Source organism: Poromitra crassiceps, assembly GCF_964638095.1.
Source record: "Poromitra crassiceps genome assembly, chromosome: 14".
In the NCBI taxonomy this organism is placed as follows: Eukaryota; Metazoa; Chordata; class Actinopteri; order Beryciformes; family Melamphaidae; genus Poromitra; species Poromitra crassiceps.
Genome location: NC_139633.1, coordinates 22,958,221 through 22,977,188, shown reverse-complemented (window position 1 = coordinate 22,977,188; position 18,968 = coordinate 22,958,221). Strand labels below are relative to the sequence as shown.

General features: G+C 44.4%; 1 protein-coding gene across 1 annotated transcript in view; it reads left to right on the top strand.

Annotated features, from left to right (window-relative positions):
- Positions 1 to 18,968, top strand: part of LOC310788883 (E3 ubiquitin-protein ligase NEURL1-like) — a 39,329-nt gene that overhangs the window by 3,682 nt on the left and 16,679 nt on the right. Inside the window, exons 2-3 of the mRNA XM_083650462.1 lie at positions 2,826 to 3,070; positions 4,922 to 5,243. Coding sequence (XP_083506588.1) covers positions 2,826 to 3,070; positions 4,922 to 5,243 — 567 coding nt within the window. The remainder of the gene's footprint in view (positions 1 to 2,825; positions 3,071 to 4,921; positions 5,244 to 18,968) is intronic.

Sequence of the window (18,968 nt, the reverse complement as noted above, 5' to 3'; positions counted from 1 at the left end):
GCGTCTGACGTTTGCCGTGGCACCTCTCTTCATCATGGCGTTCGCTCTGCTCAGTGTTTAACCTCGACATCGCTGTCAGGATGCATGACGCTGCAGACATGCTTAGCCAGCCAGCCAGCCCACTGCATCATCACCAGTGTGGCCACTAACCAGTGGTGCTGCTGTCATCTAAGAAGAGGATAAAAACGACTCTTTCTATAACACGTGTTTAGCTTACCTTTGTGCTTCACATGCTGTATTTATTTGCCTTTATATGTCATTTTCTAAATTGACCTGAATGATTGTTGAATCACTCACACCTGGTGAACTATGTCACATGATGTATATTGTATGGGTATTTAAAGATGGCGTCTCTCTGTTACATCAGAAAGCGTCTGAGGAAGAGCCTGTGTGGCGTGAAACGTCACGCTGAAAACATTTTTTTTTTCAAACGGGAGTTTTAAAGGTGCGCGGGTCACTTCTTTTTCGCTGCCGTCATCGAACACACGTTTTGGTGTGTTTATCTAATTATTTGACTTTATTTGCGCTTTCCAGACTCCTCATTAAGCTTAATGCACAAAGCCAGTAAACTCCAAAAATGTTTGGGATTTGAAGTAATTACAGAAAATATGAGTAATTACAGAAAATATGAAAAAGGGGGGGGGGGGATTTCACTTCACAGCAGCAGACGTGATGTTAACATATTGAAAAGAGAAGAGTGTTTGGACTGTCTCCTTCCTTACATGCCGCTGCATGCCAACTGTTACACTGTTTGTTGGCAGCGGAGGCGTGTGAGCTGTTTTCAGACACATCTCAGAAGACTCTGTTATTCAGGCTTGTGCCTGTGATTCGAGTACAATACACTCCTGTGGCGTTTTCCGCAAGACATCACGTCAAAGGTGACATCATGGACGCAATATGGCCGACGGATTTGTTATGACTTCATTTAAGACCATTGTTGTGCATAGAGAGAGCACAATTCAACATTGTTCTCGAGTCGCGAGAGCAGGCGAGCACCTCGAGGCACCAGCGTGTACGCTTAAACAAATACACTGTACGTTTCCCAAACCCAGAACACTTGGCCAAAGCCATCTTGAACGTGTTTTGACAATAGGGAAAAAGGCTCCGTGCGGGAAACATGTGACGAAGATGCCCAATTGATATTTCCTGATCCCGTTCTTTCTCATTTCACCTCATCAAATTGTTGTTTTTGCATCCATGGATGGTTACAAGTTATGTTCTCATCCACTGCACAAGATCTCTCTCTGCCTTGAAAGTGCTGTGATTGCATAACAGCCAGTGTGGTCTGGTCTCACAAGTCACATGATGAGTGGTTGCCAGTCCTGACCGCCTTTAATTGATTTGTCTCCTGGGCACATTAAAAAGCTCTTGACCCTCTGAGGTCACCCGCAGATGAACACGTCTCTCAGTCAGAGCCTGTGCAGGCCGCTTCCCTCAGGCGCACAACATGCACACACAGTTCCTGCTCCAACAAGGACAAGTCCTAATTAGGTTTCAACTATTCGTTTCACTTCCAATGTTGGCGGATCGCTGTGATTTCATTCCATTTAAATCCCCTTAAATGGTGTTTGCAGAGATGACTGTAGTAATGAAGTGCAGAGATTTAGTTTTTTTTAATGTATGGATTAATTTTAAATGGTTGTGCCTTATTATGTCCGAATGAGAACCAGTTGCGTGAGGAAATTTGGAAGTACCTCCAAATACCTCCAGCTGTTGTAGTACTTTGAAGATAAATGGGGAAACATGAATGGGGAAAGGAGAGTGCAGCTTTAAAGAAAAAGGCAAATGTGAAAACAACATATTTAGCTGTGGAACCAGTCGTGCTTCATACGGGTGTTTGTTGGGGGGGGGGGGGGGGGGTAAATCTAAAAATGGAGGTACGCGTTGTGTCAGATATTCTCAAATGGGTCTGCTCTTATTTTGCCACTTCCTCTAACCAGCAAAGTACATTTTCCCAAAACTGCATTTGGTAGCAATAATGTGCTACAGACCATCACTCAGACCTCCCCAATTCACATACAAAATGGAGTATGTTATTGTTTCTGCGTGCACCTGTTTGACTCTGATTCATACAGATTGTGATTGATGTGCGTTCAGTGCAGCCAATTAAACATGAACCACATCTAGGATTAGTCATAATTCCTAAGCCTCACTATTAGGAGTTGCGTTAATAATATGGTATATTATACATGCCAAGAGCACTAAGATCCCTTAGTGCTGCACTCATCTGTTTTTTCGTATGTTTTTTTCTTTTGTACTTGTCTGTTCTTTCTCAAACCGGTTCAAATTTGCAAGATGTAGAATAACAAAAAAAGAGAGAAGGGTGTTTCAGGAAATTACCAATTACTGAAATTACTGCATTTTGTATGAACGTCTCACGGCCGCACTATTCCCTATAACTGCCATGAGAGCAATTCAATAATGAGAGACTAGTAAGAAGGTTCAAATCAACTTTAATGATGCAATAAACAAGTTAGGTTTGGTGTATATGACTCCATGATATGATGCTCCTGAATATTAGATTATTTGATCATATTTCTACTGAATTGGATATTACAGTGTAACAGGTAGGCTAAAATATGAGAGAGAAAATTGCATGTGATGGCAGGTTACGACCTGCACTCGAACTCATGACATCAGAGTATATTGTATTGTAGTGTGCTATAATAATCTTCCACTCTGATCTAAGACTTGGGCATTTTGAAATTGTATCTCCACGGTGAATTATTCATTCATGTATTTTCTGCTCACCACCTTTAACATCAACAGGACCTGTCTAAGCATAATCCTCTCATTCATAACCACTTCCGCTGTTCCACCTATAGACTCTCTGAACGGGCCGTTCCCCTCCACGTCCCACCGATGTCCCCACAGGCCCAAGCGCTGCCTGCCCATTCAGCGCTGTGGCAGCCTGTCCTCCTCCTCCCCCCTGCTCTTCCACCCCAGCGCCAAGGGCTGTCAGATCGTCATGGACCTGTCCCAGAGGACCGTCCAAAGGCAGGCCAGCTTCTGCAACGCCATCACCTTCAGCAACAGACCCATCACTCTGTACCAGCAAGTTCGCCTGAAGGTATGAGCAGGACACCTGGCCATCACTAAGCCCCATGGCTTCAGGGTAGACTCTTCTCTGTCTCCCCTTCTCTCATTCTCTCTCCTCTCTCCCTCTTTGTACCGTTTGGATTAGATTATTCACCTTCTTTGTTTTCTCTCTGTCTTTCTCCCTCTGTCTGTCTGACCCTGTCTGTCTGTCTGACCCTGTCTGTCTGTCTGACCCTCTGTCTGTCTGCCTGTCTGACCCTGTCTGTCTGTCTGCCTGCCCGTCTGTCTGCCTATCTCTCTCTCTTTCTCTGTACCTTTTGGATTAGATTATTCACCTTCTTTGGTTTCTCTCTGTCTGTCGGTCTGTCCTCTCTGCCCCTCCTCTTCTGATTTCCTCTGTTTTCCCAACTCTTGTGTGGGCCAAAGCAGCAGCTTAGAACAAGTTTCCACTTCACCTATCAGGCCATCTATGTCTCGACAGTGAGAGAGCGGGGCAAGCATTGCCATGTGAGGAATACTGTTATCTTGCACGCTAAATGCAATGCAAATAGAGGTTCTAAATTAGACAAAAATAGTTTACTCTGCAGGCGATAAACATACCAGTGGGTCTAATCTTAGTGTTGTTGTTATTTCACAGCAGGTATGTGTTGTTTTCACCTTACGGTCGACAGAACAGAGAAAAACACCTTACTCACACACTCAAGATTTGAGACTCGTGAACAGTCTTTATTTTTATTTTCCATCACTAATAATAATGTCAACTAATCAATAGTGCCTGATAAGGTGTTTTTCTCTGCTAGAATGTGTCGATGCGCCCCAGTGTAGCCCACAGGATCTGGCTGAACCCACCCCATCAGCTGTGGCCTGCGCCCGATATTGGCAAAACGACATTTAAGACTGCTACAGACTCGAAAAGAAGATCAATAGTGATACTGTATGCTGCTAATAGATAAAGGAGTGAGGATAATACAGTACATGCTTTGAATTCCTTAGTTTTAGCTATGCAGTGTTCTAAGCAGAACGGATGGCATGTAACAGATGATAGAACGCTCATCCATAGGGACTTGAGACTTGACTTGGACTTTCCCCTCAAAGACTTGAGACTTGACTTGGTCTCTAGCTCAAAGGCTTGTGACATGACTTGGACTCTAGATGAAAGACTTGTGACATGACTTGGACTCTAGATGAAAGACTTGTGATATGACTTGGACTCTAGATGAAAGACTTGTGACATGACTTGGACTCTAGATGAAAGACTTGAGACCTGACTTGGACTCTAACTCAAAGATTTGAGACTTGACTTAGGCTTGCCCCTCAAATACTTGAGACCTGACTTGGACTCTAACTCAAAGATTTGAGACTTGACTTAGGCTTGCCCCTCAAAGACTTGTGACATGACTTGGACTCTAGATGAAAGACTTGTGACATGACCTGGACTCTAGATGAAAGACTTGAGACCTGACTTGGACTCTAACTCAAAGATTTGAGACTTGACTTAGGCTTGCCCCTCAAAGACTTGAGACCTGACTTGGACTCTAACTCAAAGATTTGAGACTTGACTTAGGCTTGCTCCTCAAAGACTTAAGACCTGACTTGGACTCTAACTCAAAGATTTGAGACTTGACTTAGGCTTGCCCCTCAAAGACTTGAGACCTGACTTGGACTCTAACTCAAAGATTTGAGACTTGACTTAGGCTTGCCCCTCAAAGACTTGTGACATGACTTGGACTCTAACTCAAAGATGTGAGACTTGACTTGGACTCTAGATGAAAGACTTGTGACATGACTTGGACTCTAGATCAAAGACTTGAGACCTGACTTGGACTTGCAAAAAATGACTTGTGAGCATCTCTGCCTGATGAAAAATGAATTTCCTCTCCAGATCACAAAAACACAGTGCTGCTGGAGCGGGGCTCTGCGCCTTGGCTTCACCTCCAAGGACCCGTCCAGGATCAACCCGGACAACCTGCCAAAGTACGCCTGTCCAGACCTGGTGTCTCAGAGCGGCTTCTGGGCCAAGGCTCTGCCAGAGGAGCTGTCCAGCGAGGGCAACGTCATCTCCTTCTGGGTGGACAAGAAGGGCCGTGTGTTCTACCGAGTCAACGAGTCCAGTCCCATGCTGTTCTTCAGTGGGGTCCAGGCCTCGGAACCGCTCTGGGCTCTCATAGACGTCTATGGCCTCACCCGAGGGGTCCAGCTACTAGGTGAGTCCCGGACTAGCGGAAGTGTGTCCTGAGTCGCCAGCTAGTGTTATTGAATTGATTTAGACATGCCTAAGAATCGACACGTTAAATTTGATATGAATACATGGCCATTTAAATGTCCAAATAGTTTAGGAAAGTGACTTTGATGAGAGAAAGGCGTAGGATGTGCAATCGATTGTTAATGCCTTAACTGCTTTGTTTACGTTGGCATGGAACCAGCGTGTCCGACTCAGGGCCAGCCTAGCGCGAAGCTACGGTAAATGACCGGCAATAGCGTCTTTTTTCCGATGCTGGGAAAGACAAATCTAAACAAAATGATTACATTACGGCGATATACCGCTAGAAAGGTACAGTAAGTTGGGAGTTTATTTTTTAAATTGCGTTTTATGACATTTACAGATTGAAAGGGTAACATAAGATCATTGGTCAAATAGTAATTGGGTGTTTTTCACTGCAGTGCGTTTCAGTTGGAAATGTTCTGCATCTGATAGTGTGAATGGTTATAAGGTGCCGTTGCGTACAGCTGCTCCACTTTCCCCCCCACACCCACCAAAATAGCCCAGTGGAAAAAAAGATGGTGGGAGATTAGAGAGATTGTATAGTTACCATAGTTACCACAGTCGTTAGTATCAAAGACATTTCCCTAACATGGAATTTCAAAATGGCTGAAATCCAATCTAACAACTTCACCATTCTGTTTGATGGGTCATTGGATCAAAGAAATTAAGAGCAAACAGTTCCCGCCCAATCATTAAAAGTGGTTTTCCACTGCACTTATAGATTTATCCACAGTATGTTTACACTTTATATTGAAATTCATTTTGTTCAACTGGTCACGTGATGAAAACAGCTGTCTCCTATTTTGGAATCAAAACAAAACTATGCACAGTGGATGAATAGGAATCCTTGCTGAACACCTCACCTATTTATACACATTTCCAGGAATTACACGGCCTCTCTCCAAAGAATAGAAGCTGTCATCAACATTCATAAAATCAAGTAAAAATAGAAGAGGCTCCATATTGTGTCGTTGCCATTGAACCTCCTTTCTTGCGGCGGTGGTTGACAGCGAGTAGCGTGCTGCTATCTGCTGATGGGCTGCTCAGTCTCCAGTGTGACTATCTGGAGTTCAGTGGCCTTGTGGTGGCGACCAGCACACAGCTCTTGAGGAAGGATGATGTCAGGAAATGACACGTCCGGGGCCATTTTCCCAGACAGTCCAACCAGTGGAATGTCTCACGCTTTGGAGCCTGCTGTGTGAACCCATAGGATAGTGTGGATCACACCACCGCCGACCGCAGGACAGATTCAAAAAATAGTAATAATAACTTTATTTATAGCACTTTTCTAAGCAAGCTTACAAAGTGCTTTACATAAAAAATAAAAGGCACAAAAAATAATAAAATACAACAACTAACAAATCTCAGTTAAAATTGGCTAAGTGGGTGGTGTCTGTGGGCTCGGTGTGGTTCAGTCACGATTGTGATGTCATCAGTCATCATCAGTGATGTCACTTGAGCAATTGTGATGTCAGTGATGATGTCATCAGTGGTGTCACTTGAGCAATTTTTGTGATGTCATCAGTGATGTCTCTCGAGCAACTGTGATGTCATCAGTGTCTTTAGTTAAAATTGGCTAAGTGGGCTCTGTGGTGGTGGTGTCAGTCTCCAGAGTGTCCACCCCAGGTATCGAGCGCACGTAGCACGTGAGACTCCTAGTATATATCAAATAAAAGAGACAGATGAAAGTTAAGCCAATGAAACGATTAAAGAAAGATAAACACAAGGGTTGAGAGAGTTCACGCACCAAAACCAGTTTTGGAGATGAGGAGCGGTGCTCACAGGTCAGGAACACAGCAGCATCAAATAGGAGAGCACTGGAGCACACGGACCATCTTAAAAAGTCTTGAAAAAGGCTGTTGAGAATAATTCAATAAACTATATATAAAAGCCTCCGTATAAAAGTGAGTTTTAAGAAGTAATTTAAGAATTCAATAAAACTATGTGAAGGCCTTCGTATAGAATGAGTTTTCAGAAATCATTTAAACGACGACACTGATTTTGCCGTCATATTGTCTTACTGTCATAACAGAACGCTGCCTTGTGTATTGAATCGTGTCCTTTAGGGGTCTAGGTTTAGGCTATGAACATGGTTGACCCACATTGACACTACTTCTGCTCCTGATGGCCTAATCTTCCAGCAGAGAAGCCTTAACCCTCAGTCAGCTGAAGGGTCACTTTGCTATCAGCCTTCTTGTATAGCCTGAGAACGTCAGCAGTCAAGAGCATGCTATATCTCAAAGCCCCACTATTGTCTGGGCAGTTTGGCTGCGGCTCAACCAGCACTTAGTCCCTGAAATATGGGCGGGCACATCAAAGTGTGTTGTGTTGTGAACGGGCACATGTGCTTATTGTCCTCTCACAGAAGTGTGTTGTGTTGTGAACGGGCACATGTGCTTATTGTCCTCTCACAGAAGGCTGCGTTTCCACACTTAATGATGCTTACGCTACATTACCGCTGCACCAGCTGATCAATCCGGCCAAGTTTCACCTGTTGTGGGCAAAAGGCTCTGTATCACACAATCTGTCCAGGTGGGGAATTCACTTGTTTTCTACATGGGATCAGGAGCCAATGGTAGAAATGGTATGTACTGACTTGGTGTGAACAAACTCTGTGGACCTTGATTTGGCTTTTTTGGATAAATGTGCAAAAGAACCACAAACATCTACAAAAAACACACAACATACATACACAAACACAAACAAGATGATCAATTGTTACGGTGTTTTTAGGATTTTATTTTATACAGTTACATAAGTAAACAATATTTAGCGAAAATGCAAATATGAGCAGTGATAATTATTCAGATTTCCTCTTCCCCAAACAGTTAACCTTTGTTCTAAGTAGTAAGCTTAAGCATCTTTGTGTCTGTGACCTCATTCTCCAGCTGACATTCTGTAGCCTACAACCTGACCCAACCAACGTTTACTCACTGTGTCTTTCAGAGTCATGTAGCGCAGAGCACAGCTGTATCTGCTGATATCCTCTCTGAATAGCTACTTTCATATTTCATGGATTAATTAGAAAAGTGCCCCTGATGATCACATGTCAGCGTGCATTAGCATAACTGTCACACCCGTTTTGAGACTGCTCCATGCAACAACAAAAAAGAAAGAAGAAAATCTCTAATGAACACGTGTCTTAATAGGCACAAGCTTTCGCTGCCATGCTGCTAAAACCTAACTTCAGTTTTGGTGGTTTCATGATTTTGCTTGAACTAAAAAACTCTTCAACTTGAACTAAAACTCAAATTGTTTCCCACATTGTGATGTCACCGATGAAGTCACAATGTCTATGACATCGTCAGTGATGTCACCGTAATTGTGATGTCACTGATGATGTCATAAAAGGGAGTAAGTGGGCTCTGTTTGTTTAAATTTTTCAATGTCACAATGTCTATGACGAGCAGGCGAGGCCGCGCAGCAGCCGAGCTGCGGGCGAGGCCTAAGTTGAGCAATTGACCTCACTTGAGGACTCCATGATGTGATCAGTGATGGTCACTCTAGCAATTGCGATGTCATCAGTGATGCGATGTTGAACAATTGTGCGCTGCGCATGCCAATAGACTCATTCAGGACCCATGATCAAATCTTGAGAACACATAATTGTCATTCTGAAAATGTTTTTTCTTCTTCCCCCCTAAATTGTCTTTTTGAAGATGGAAGGTTTTTCATCCAAACAGCAGTTTTGTCTGATAATCCGCATCAAACACATCAAACACATTCTGCTCCACAGGATTCTCATGCGGCGGACGGCGGTGTCCATTTGCTATTTGAAAGCCTTACAGTACTGTACTGTGTAAAGGAATTCATCAAAGGTGCCATCCATCACTGTCTTTCTGGTTATGCTCTCTCTCTCTCTCCACGCCGCCTGCTGCCAAAGCGTTCTCCCGGCGTTCGTCTGTATTCTGATGTTTGAAGGATCTCTCTAAGAGCAGCGTTCTCTCCTCTCTGAGCTGCTATCAGGGGAGCGCGCTTTGCTAGCTAGCCACCCATGCAGCGGGTCAAAGGTGATCCCGAGCCCAGTGAGACGGTTTGAAAGCTGAGATGGTTTGTTGCATAAGAGAGAGGACGCTAAATGAATCTGCTGAAATCAAACAGAGCCTCTGGGGTTGGTCCACACCAACAACGCTGCCCATGAAAGATCTGTTACATCACCGCACTCGTCCTACTCACACAGCTAGCAATAAAGTGCCTCTGCTTGGGTTTTGTACACGCTGTGCTGATGCATCTATGTAGCGACGCAGAGACACATTAGCCTTTAGAAGCGCTGATAAAAGGTTTCCTCTTGTGCATTACATTTCTCATGCTGCTCTATTAGTCCATCATATTGGTTATCAACGGTATAATGTTCCCGAAATGTCGTCTTCTCCTTTTGATTATACCAAATGATTTAACTTTTTCTGTAATGTAATGTTTTAAAACTCTTTGTTGTTGCGTGATCCATGTGTCAGAAATCAGGTGAAAAACAACAGGTCACAACAACACTGTTTTTAGTGTTATTTATTAGTTTAATAATTTCCACTCAGCAGAACACATAATGGGCATGGTGTATGCCTCAGCAGTCAAAAAGGTAATAAGAAATCACAGCGCTCCGTTTACACGTGCACAGCTGTATAGGCTTAGCAGAATGTGTTTGTTTATGGGGCAAATCCCCAGAGAGCACCCAGCACCCAGCGCTCCATACAGGTATGATGGATCTCCTCCATGGCTGCTAAGCACAGCGAGTGGAAGCCATCTCTTGATGGATGCGACACGCTCTACTGGGGGTTTGTTTACTAGCGCTAGATGAGTCACTTAATCACTGACAGAGTGCTAGTGATCCATGAGACTGGCGTCAGCTAACATCATCTACAACCTGTCTCTCTAGTCATTAGAGAAGAATCCAAAATGGCTGCCAGATTGTCAGCGCGGCTCTATATGCCTCTCAGGTGATTAAGAGGAGGGTGTTGACATCAATCATCTGTGTACACGTTATTGCAATACATTAGGCCTGTAAAACATCACGGTGGGGATACCATCAGCGTACGCTTGCCATCATTCTGCTACCCCATCACTAACTTTTTGTATAAATTGTTCTTCTTGTCCCATTTCCTCCCTAATAGACCCTTCTCACGGGGGCCATTTTGTGTCAAAAAGGCAGGGTAAACACAGGTGCAAGCAAAACACTAATGAGGGTTTCAAACTTCCATGATTGGAATTTGGAAACCCTCAGTGTTTTGCTTGCACCCTGCTTTCTCGACACAAAATGGCCCCCGTGAAAAGGGTCTATTGTACTTGGCCAATTCCCCCAGCTGTCCCCGGTCGTGGCTCCACCCCCTCTGCAGATCTGGCGAGAGCCTTAGACTAGCACATGCTTCCTTCTGATACATGTGCAGTCGCCAGCCGCTTCTCTCCACCAGCGCGTGGGAGGATCACGCTATTCCCCCCAGTTCCCCTCCCCCCAAACAGGCCCCCGAGACCGACCACATGAAGCACTAGTGCAGCGAGCAGGACTCATACCCCACCGGCTTCCCACCTGCAGACACAAGCAATCGCGTCTGTAGGAACGTCTGATCAAGCCAGAAACAACCGCTACTGGGAAATGAACGGTGGTAGGCGAGTGCATTTGCCTCTAGTCTACACACGATTCAGACACCCCCTAGCCATCACTAACTTTTACACCACAGGGAACAGAGCCAGGGAAAAAGATACAGACACAGTGTTTACTTGAATGTAGTTTATACAGCAGGAGGTACATTTCGCAGGTCGATGATTGCTTGTTCCTGCCTGGTGCCATTTTATCAAAGTCTGTTCAATATTAAGATCATGATGCCTCAAAGGATCAAGCGTTTGTTAAGATTCATATCACGGGCTAGCTAAATTAAAACTGAAACCGATGCTTGGTAACGATTGCTGCACCTTTGGCTCATAACCACTTTGTCTGCAGATGAAGAGATAGTGTGTCTGTGCTCCACAAACATGTTTGTGAGAGTTGTCTGAACCTGATTGTGCAGCGGTACTTTTCCTTTCTTTGTGTCTATTTCGGTCTGCGTTCACACAGACCTCGCCTATTGTTTCACTTGTCATCACAGGTTTGATGTGGAGTTATACGGGGGTTTTGATACGTGGAAAATGCTTTTTAAATCTGCAGAGTTCAGATGCACTGTGTGCAATGTGACGTCAGTAGCCGAATCGCCACACAGCACAAAACAATGTTCGGGTCAGCCGGGTTTAGTTCTAAGGACAATGCAGGTGTTTTGCAACACAAACGAAACGATGAAGAAGAAAAAATACCGCATCGCATTGAACAAGAGCAATATGCAGATTTCTGCTCACAATTTACCAGCAGGAGTTGAAATTATGTTTTTATACTAAAGTGTATATTTAATCATGCACAGCTCCAAATTGTTGTGTTTAATAGCTACACAGAACATGGCGTTCCTGCTCGCAGCGTTTCATTCTAAATAAGGGGGCAGAACTATAAGCTCTTTGGTTCATTTTGATTTATGAAGACATTCGATATGCCTGAAGGCTCTAACCATCCTCAAGTAAATGGATTCTATACTAATACCTCCAATTACTTGTCTGGTGCTTAAAGCCAAATCGTCCAAAAACAATCAAGTGAAAATTCAGCGTGGTAATAACAATGTGCAAAGTCATCTGTCAAAAGTCGCTTTCCAGCCAGCGGCAAACAGCAGGCAGTGCGAGAGAGAGGCATGCGAGATGCGAAATGTCTGCTTATTATAAACATTTAGCAATTTCCTTGAGCTGAACCGTTTTGGCAGAATTAGGCTAAAACCATGAATCATGCTAGCTCCTGTCGTTCTCTTTGTCTCTTGCTCTCTCTCTGTCTCTCTTTCCTCCCACATTCCCTCTCTGGGTCTGCGAGTGCTGATCACACTAATAAATCATGTGCAAATGGAACCGGTTTCAAGTGATTGGACATTTAAACCTGATTAAAGTCACATTAAGATTTTGCAAGAATATCCTGTCCCACGTTCTGCTATTTTGGAAACTTTGTCCAGGTCCAGTGTCCAGGTCAAGAAGACCATTCAGGCGGTTTAGGCTTGAATGCCTTTTTTGGATAAAACATCTTAAAGCTGGAGCTGACTGCGCTCCAAGTGTTTGGTAACCTTCTCCATCCGTTTCTAGCATTGTCTACCATACCTTCACGTCATTGCCTGTAAATAATATGGACAATGTGTCTCCACATCCTACCTATTCACGAGTTTCCTGGTGAGACCGTGGGCGCTTCCATGACACCCTCCCTCCCTGTTTCCACCTGCCGGTTGCCTGTTTCCGCCCAGGACCGTTCATAGCGAAAGAGACTGAAAATAATCATAATAATTGTTGTGACTTTGTACCTACCTATGTCTTGTAATGGAGCCCCCCAGCACAATAATTTCACACGTGCATAATTGTACAACGGAGTGACAATATCTTGAATCTTGAAAGAGAGAGACCGCTAAAGCTCCGTTCAATGACCAAATAATAAGAGTTCCGGTTTGGACGTTTAGCCTTCAAAACAAAAGCGGCCGCTATGCAACCACATACTATTTTTAGCAATTTCGGCTAAAATAAGCCCGTACAGTACGAGTGAATTGACATTCACCTCGTTTTTGTAAAATATCGCCGCTATGCAACCACACAACGTTACTATTTTCAGCCATTTCGGATCAAATAAGCTAAACGTTCCCACTCTTTGACAGCGGCGAGCACGTCCTTGCTAGTGAAAAACAGGAACTCGACAACCGGCAACCGCTGAGAATCATGGGAAACGTAAGTCCAGGACCCGGCTCCAGGGGTCGCGGCTCAAAAAGGTTGAGAACCACTACTGTAGGCAAAACAGCTTGTTTCAGTGAGCTGCCATCTTGCTTGTGTGACATAATTTGGGACCAGAGTCTGCGCAGTAGAGTCGGGCTGAGCCCTGCCCTCAGCCGTGCTGAGCCCCGCCCTCAGCCAGGCTGAGCCCCGCCCTCAGCCGTGCTGAGCCCCGCCCTCAGCCGTGCCGCCGTCTGACAGAGGTTTGAGAATAAGCTGTCACAGCTGTCAATCAGCCCTTTTTATAATCATCAAATAATGATTTGATTTAAAAACAAACTTATTAGAAAAATGAGCATTTGAACATACATCAGGGTGATTAGAAGTACCTAAAATGCCTGAAACCATCTTTTGGGGAAAATGTATTTGATGTTTTGATGCTCATGTCCCGTCTGCTAATATGGAGGTGCTGGGATTTATGACCTATACAGCAGCCAGCCACAAGAGGGCAATCGAGATGTTTTGGCTTCACCTTTGGGAACTGACATGGCGTCCATGTTATTTACAGTCAATGCTTCACGGTTGTCTGTTTTTCTTACCCCTATGGTCGACTACTGTATGCCCTTCCTCCTCCTGATTTGTAATCTGATTACTTACTATTAAGTGAATCTTGAATCTGAACGTTTAGCCAATCTCAAGTCACCAGCCTCTGTTAGCCCAGGCAGCTAGTGTGTTAGCCAGCGTAACATGCTTGGTTTAGATCTTGTATTGTGCCATGGAGGGCCGACAGTCTGCAGGTTGTCATTTTGATCAGAAGCTGATTTCAATGATTAGTTCCTCCTCTCTGGGTGAAGTGCTGCTCATGTGCAACCAAAAAGAGGGCCCCTATTGTTTCTGTGCATTATATTTGTCACGCATTGCATCTCATTCTCAATCTATTCTCTGTGGCTGATATATTTATGGTCGATGGCTCTTTCACAGTGCGATAATGCACACTATGTTGGTGAAGATTAACCCATGATACCTGATGCAGCATTTGTGTGTGTATCCCTTTAAGACCGCAAGGTCCCTTAAAGGGATACACACACAAATTAGGGATATACACGCAAATGCTGCATCAGGTATCAATGGGTTAAGAACACACCATATTCAGACAGTTAAGTCACAATGGGATGAGGGGACTACAAACTGAAATACTGTTCAGTCTTTTGACCTAACATCTGCCACAGTATGTACACACACTGGGGTTATGCTCTATGTATTTATGTGAGCTCTGTTTCAGATGATCTCAGTGCTTGGAATTTATTTGATTTGCTAAAGCAAAATAAATGCGTCTGGACAGGCTGTTGCGGCTCAGCTGTGATTTAATCGGCCCAGATGGAATCGAACAGATTTGCAACGAAATCAAAATAGGAACGGTAATGGAGCCTGTCAGGTTTGGATCTTGGAAGCAGCGGCTTGTGGAGGGGGAAGCCTTCAGAGGGGAAGCTAATCACTTTCAGATGACTAGACTAGTCTCTCAGCAGAGATGTGTGTGTATATTTGTGTGCGTGTGCATGCGTGTAAGTGTCTGTGTGTGTGTGTGTGTGTGTGTGTGTGTGTGTGTGTGTGTGTGTGTGCGCGCGTGTGTGTACTGTAATTTTGACAGACGTTTGCTTCATCTCTCCTTGACCAAAACAATGAGATGAAACTGTAATTGAAGAAATGTGTTTCAGATCAAATTGAGGCAGCGGAGTTTACCCAGGCAAATGAAAACATTCAGGATACACTAAAAATGTTGTACCTAAGTTGAACATAATGTAGGCAACATATTCCTGCAATTTTGAAAAGAGGTATTTGGCAAAAAGAAGAACAGTGAAAGTGCCGGTAGAAAGCTCAGACACTTTGGTTAAGGAGCATGGTGCAGGTTGGAGACCACATTGCATTCTTTCTTATAATAAAAAAATGTAAATAAAAAATATGTGGGACGGGTATATATCAATGGGATTTGGGGGGTAATCACATACACACACATACAGTAGCTACATCTAGATTCTGTTTTGTAAACTGCAGGGGGCACTGTTTCTGAAATGGAACTGTACACCTGTGATGTCTCAGCCCCAGCAGAACGTCTGGCAACAAGTGATGTCACAGGTGTTGATCGGCCATTTAGAATTCCACCTTTTTCTCCATATTTCTGCCCTGGGGGCCTGTAAAAAAATGGTTTGTTTCTTGGTTTGGAGTATTCTTGTACTAATCATGAGCTCAGGACAGGAGACATCGTCCCTGAAGTGCTGAGTGAGCTTTCCTGCGCTGCCATTTGTCACCTCGCCGTGTCCCATTTGCTTTCCACCATCACAGTTGAAAAAACCTCCAAACACCTGGCTCCGGACCACCATCACAGTCCAAAAACCTGGCTCCGGACCACCATCACAGTCCAAAAACCTGGCTCCGGACCACCATCACAGTCCAAAAACCTAGCTCCGGACCACCATCACAGTCCAAAAACCTCCAAACACCTGGCTCCGGACCACCATCACAGTCCAAAAACCTGGCTCCGGACCACCATCACAGTCCAAAAACCTGGCTCCGGACCACCATCACAGTGCGAAAACCTGGCCCCGGACCACCATCACAGTCCAAAAACCTGGCTCCGGACCACCATCACAGTGCAAAAACCTGGCTCCGGACCACCATCACAGTCCAAAAACCTGGCTCCGGACCACCATCACAGTCCAAAAACCTGGCTCCGGACCACCATCACAGTCCAAAAACCTGGCTCCGGACCACCATCACAGTGCAAAAACCTCCAAAAACCTGGCGCCGGGCCAGAGAATCCCGCTTGATCTGTCAAAAACGCTATGTCTCCTGTTGCACACATGGCATCCCGGATACTCAGAGTTCATTCAAACTCGTGGACTTGTGCAAATTGATATCTTGAGAGCCCCTCTCCTGCTTGGTACTCGTGCCACTATCTTCACTGGGATACCACTCCTTAAAAGCTCATCAATGTAGGTTTTCCCTGGAGAGACCCCCCCCCCCCCCCCCCATGATAAGCGAAAGACCCCCTTCCCCCTCGATAAGCGAAAGCCCCCCCCCCCCTCTCTATCCTTTTTGGGACAGACACACAGCCCCCTCCCCACTCCCTCCCTCTCATGACAGATGACTTCACTCACTCACTCTGGACAGAGCCCTAGATTGGCCCCCTAGGCATGTGTACTTAGGGCAAATCCCCCCCCCCCCACACACACACACACGCACACCTGGTAGAGCAGTTGACCTTGTGTAGAGGTTGCATCTACACTAAAATCCCCCAAAAGCCCGCTAATCCTGCATCGCGCCAAGGAATGAGTTGAACCCTCCCTGTCCATTCAGCTCAATGCCAACGTGTGAGTGTTTTTCAACACTCAAAAAGCCATAAAGGCTTTTAAAAACATTAAACTAATGCATCCACATCATATTCCGCTGGGGTCCCGCTGAGAGATATTTCAGGGTGAGGTGGGGCACGGCTGTTTATTTTGGCATCGCACGCAGAGCTGAAAAGATTGAAAAAAAGGCTTTGCGAGCGTGGGTCTGTTCGACGTCACTCTGGGATCTGTTCGCAGAGTGAAACAGTGGGATCCTGATCCCACTTTTTCAACCACATCCTGGACATCCTCCTTTCCCAGTGTCCAACATTCCAGCAACTGGTTTGACCAGATTGAGCCAAGACGTTCCGTCTCTCCTTGTTTGAACAGGCTCGGTACATTTGGATAACAAAGATATTATTTACCTGGCCATGTATGCTTTGGAGGCACAGGTTCAGGTGTGTGTGTGTGTGCTCTTAACTCCTCTTAGACAAGAAATTCGTCCCGTTCTGGGGTTTTTTAGAGCCCAACTGATACTGGATTTTTGTGGCCGATACAGATACCGATATTAGAGAGTTAATTGACGATATCGATATATCGGTTGATATTCTTATATTTTAGATATACACACATTATATTACATACTTTTTGCAATGATCCTTCCAATATCAAACACTTGACAAAGATTTGACTTGACGTGACTTGAGATATGTAATGTAGGCACTATATTTGACACTTTAGCAATCAACTTTATTGTCCAAAATGACATCAGTGCACTGAAACTGGGAATTTTCTAGTTATAAATAACTAGAAATACAAAAATAGAAATAAAATATACAGTGTATATATACTGTATCTTCCGTTAATAAAAAGGATGAAATATACACAACATGCTGTCTATAACTTTAAAAAATACAATAAAAAAATCGGCAATACAACAACATCGGTGATCGCCGATCGGCCAATATCGGTTGATAATATCGTCCGACCGATATATCGGTCGGCCTCTAGTCCCCCCCCCCCCGTGTGCTTTAAAAGAAAATAAATAAACATTTGATCACACAAAAAAAATCAATTTGTCCATAAAAGATCAACAATGGCGAGTTGAGTGAGTCTTGATTTTTTATTTTTCTCACAGCCACTGTGGTAATAAAACAGCAGAACCAGGAGGTCAGCCATTGGCCACTCAATGGCTGCTCAAAGACTCTAACACCACTTCACTTCACAAGAGCAATCACAGCCATGCACTTCATCACGTCTCGATCGCTTTGTGTCCTGATTGGAAAAAGTGATTACAGTTTTCTATCGCCATTCAAAAGCATCAAGATTCAACATTAACATTTTAAAGAACATAATCACCGTTATATCTCAATACACCCCATTATAAAACCGCTGGAGCGTTGCCAAACGAAGCAGTGAAAAGGGGAAGTGTGTTACGTTAAGCCACAGGGGAATTTATTTATGAATGCCGGGCTTAATTTGGTCACATAATTGCTTCAAATGATCTTCAGAGGACAAAAGATGCAAGTGTGCACCTGTCTGATCACCTGTCTGTGTGTGAGTGACATTTTAACCAGTGAGCCAGTGAAACGCAGGGCAGTCCCTTCTGAGAAGCAGCTTGAAACCCACAGCTACCGGTCGACTGATCACACGGCTCAACGTCACACACACTCACACTCTCTCTCTCACACACACACACACACACACACACACACACACACACACACACACACACACACAATTTGAAATATTTATTTATGTCCACATAAATACAAGTATGCAAAGGACAGTAATAGTGCAGACAAATGCTGGGAGTCAGTCAGTTACATGAGTGCCCAGACGGCAACCACAATAATGCATACACATAAGAAACACACAGGATGATAACATGGCAGGTTGATATATACAGTTATAAAACGGCTCTCTCAAATCAAGCAATCTGATTGGTTCACAGCCATTGTATAATTCCAGTAACCGAGTTCAATAACCCATGGCCATGGGTTATTGGTTGCCATGGCAACTCTCTTACTAAGAGAGTAATAATAAGGCTTACCTCAAATGACAACGTAGAAAAAAAAATGGCGGAGACAGCTGTCAGATCCTTGTGAATCGATCTTCGCTTATAACTTTACTAATACTTCGCAGAAAATGATGTTTTGTACAAGAATAGATGCGGGCTAATGTCTTCTTTGCAAAAGAAAGGCTGTTAACCCCGCATTTAACCCCGTAACGTTAGTTGGTGTCGGCTTTGCAGAAAGCATTCAGCTTCTCAGCAAGCGCTGAGAATGCAGCGCTGCGGCTCGAGCTGCCTGTCGGGGATTCCAGAAAGCTCTCAGCTACTCAGCAAGCGCCAGGATTGGCCAATGTCAACTTCAGTCTCCAGAACGATCCAATCAAATCACCCGCATGTTCTTGCGGTCCCGCCTTACAGTAGTGTCTGACTCTATCAGAATGACATGCCAGTCGGAGTCGGACTTATAGTATTATTATTATTATTATATTATCATACTTGGAAACCGTTTTATAAAAGCAATATAGCACTTGAGCTGCGTGTGTTGTGGAATATATCCCCCTGCTCAGCAGTTATCCCACTCGGC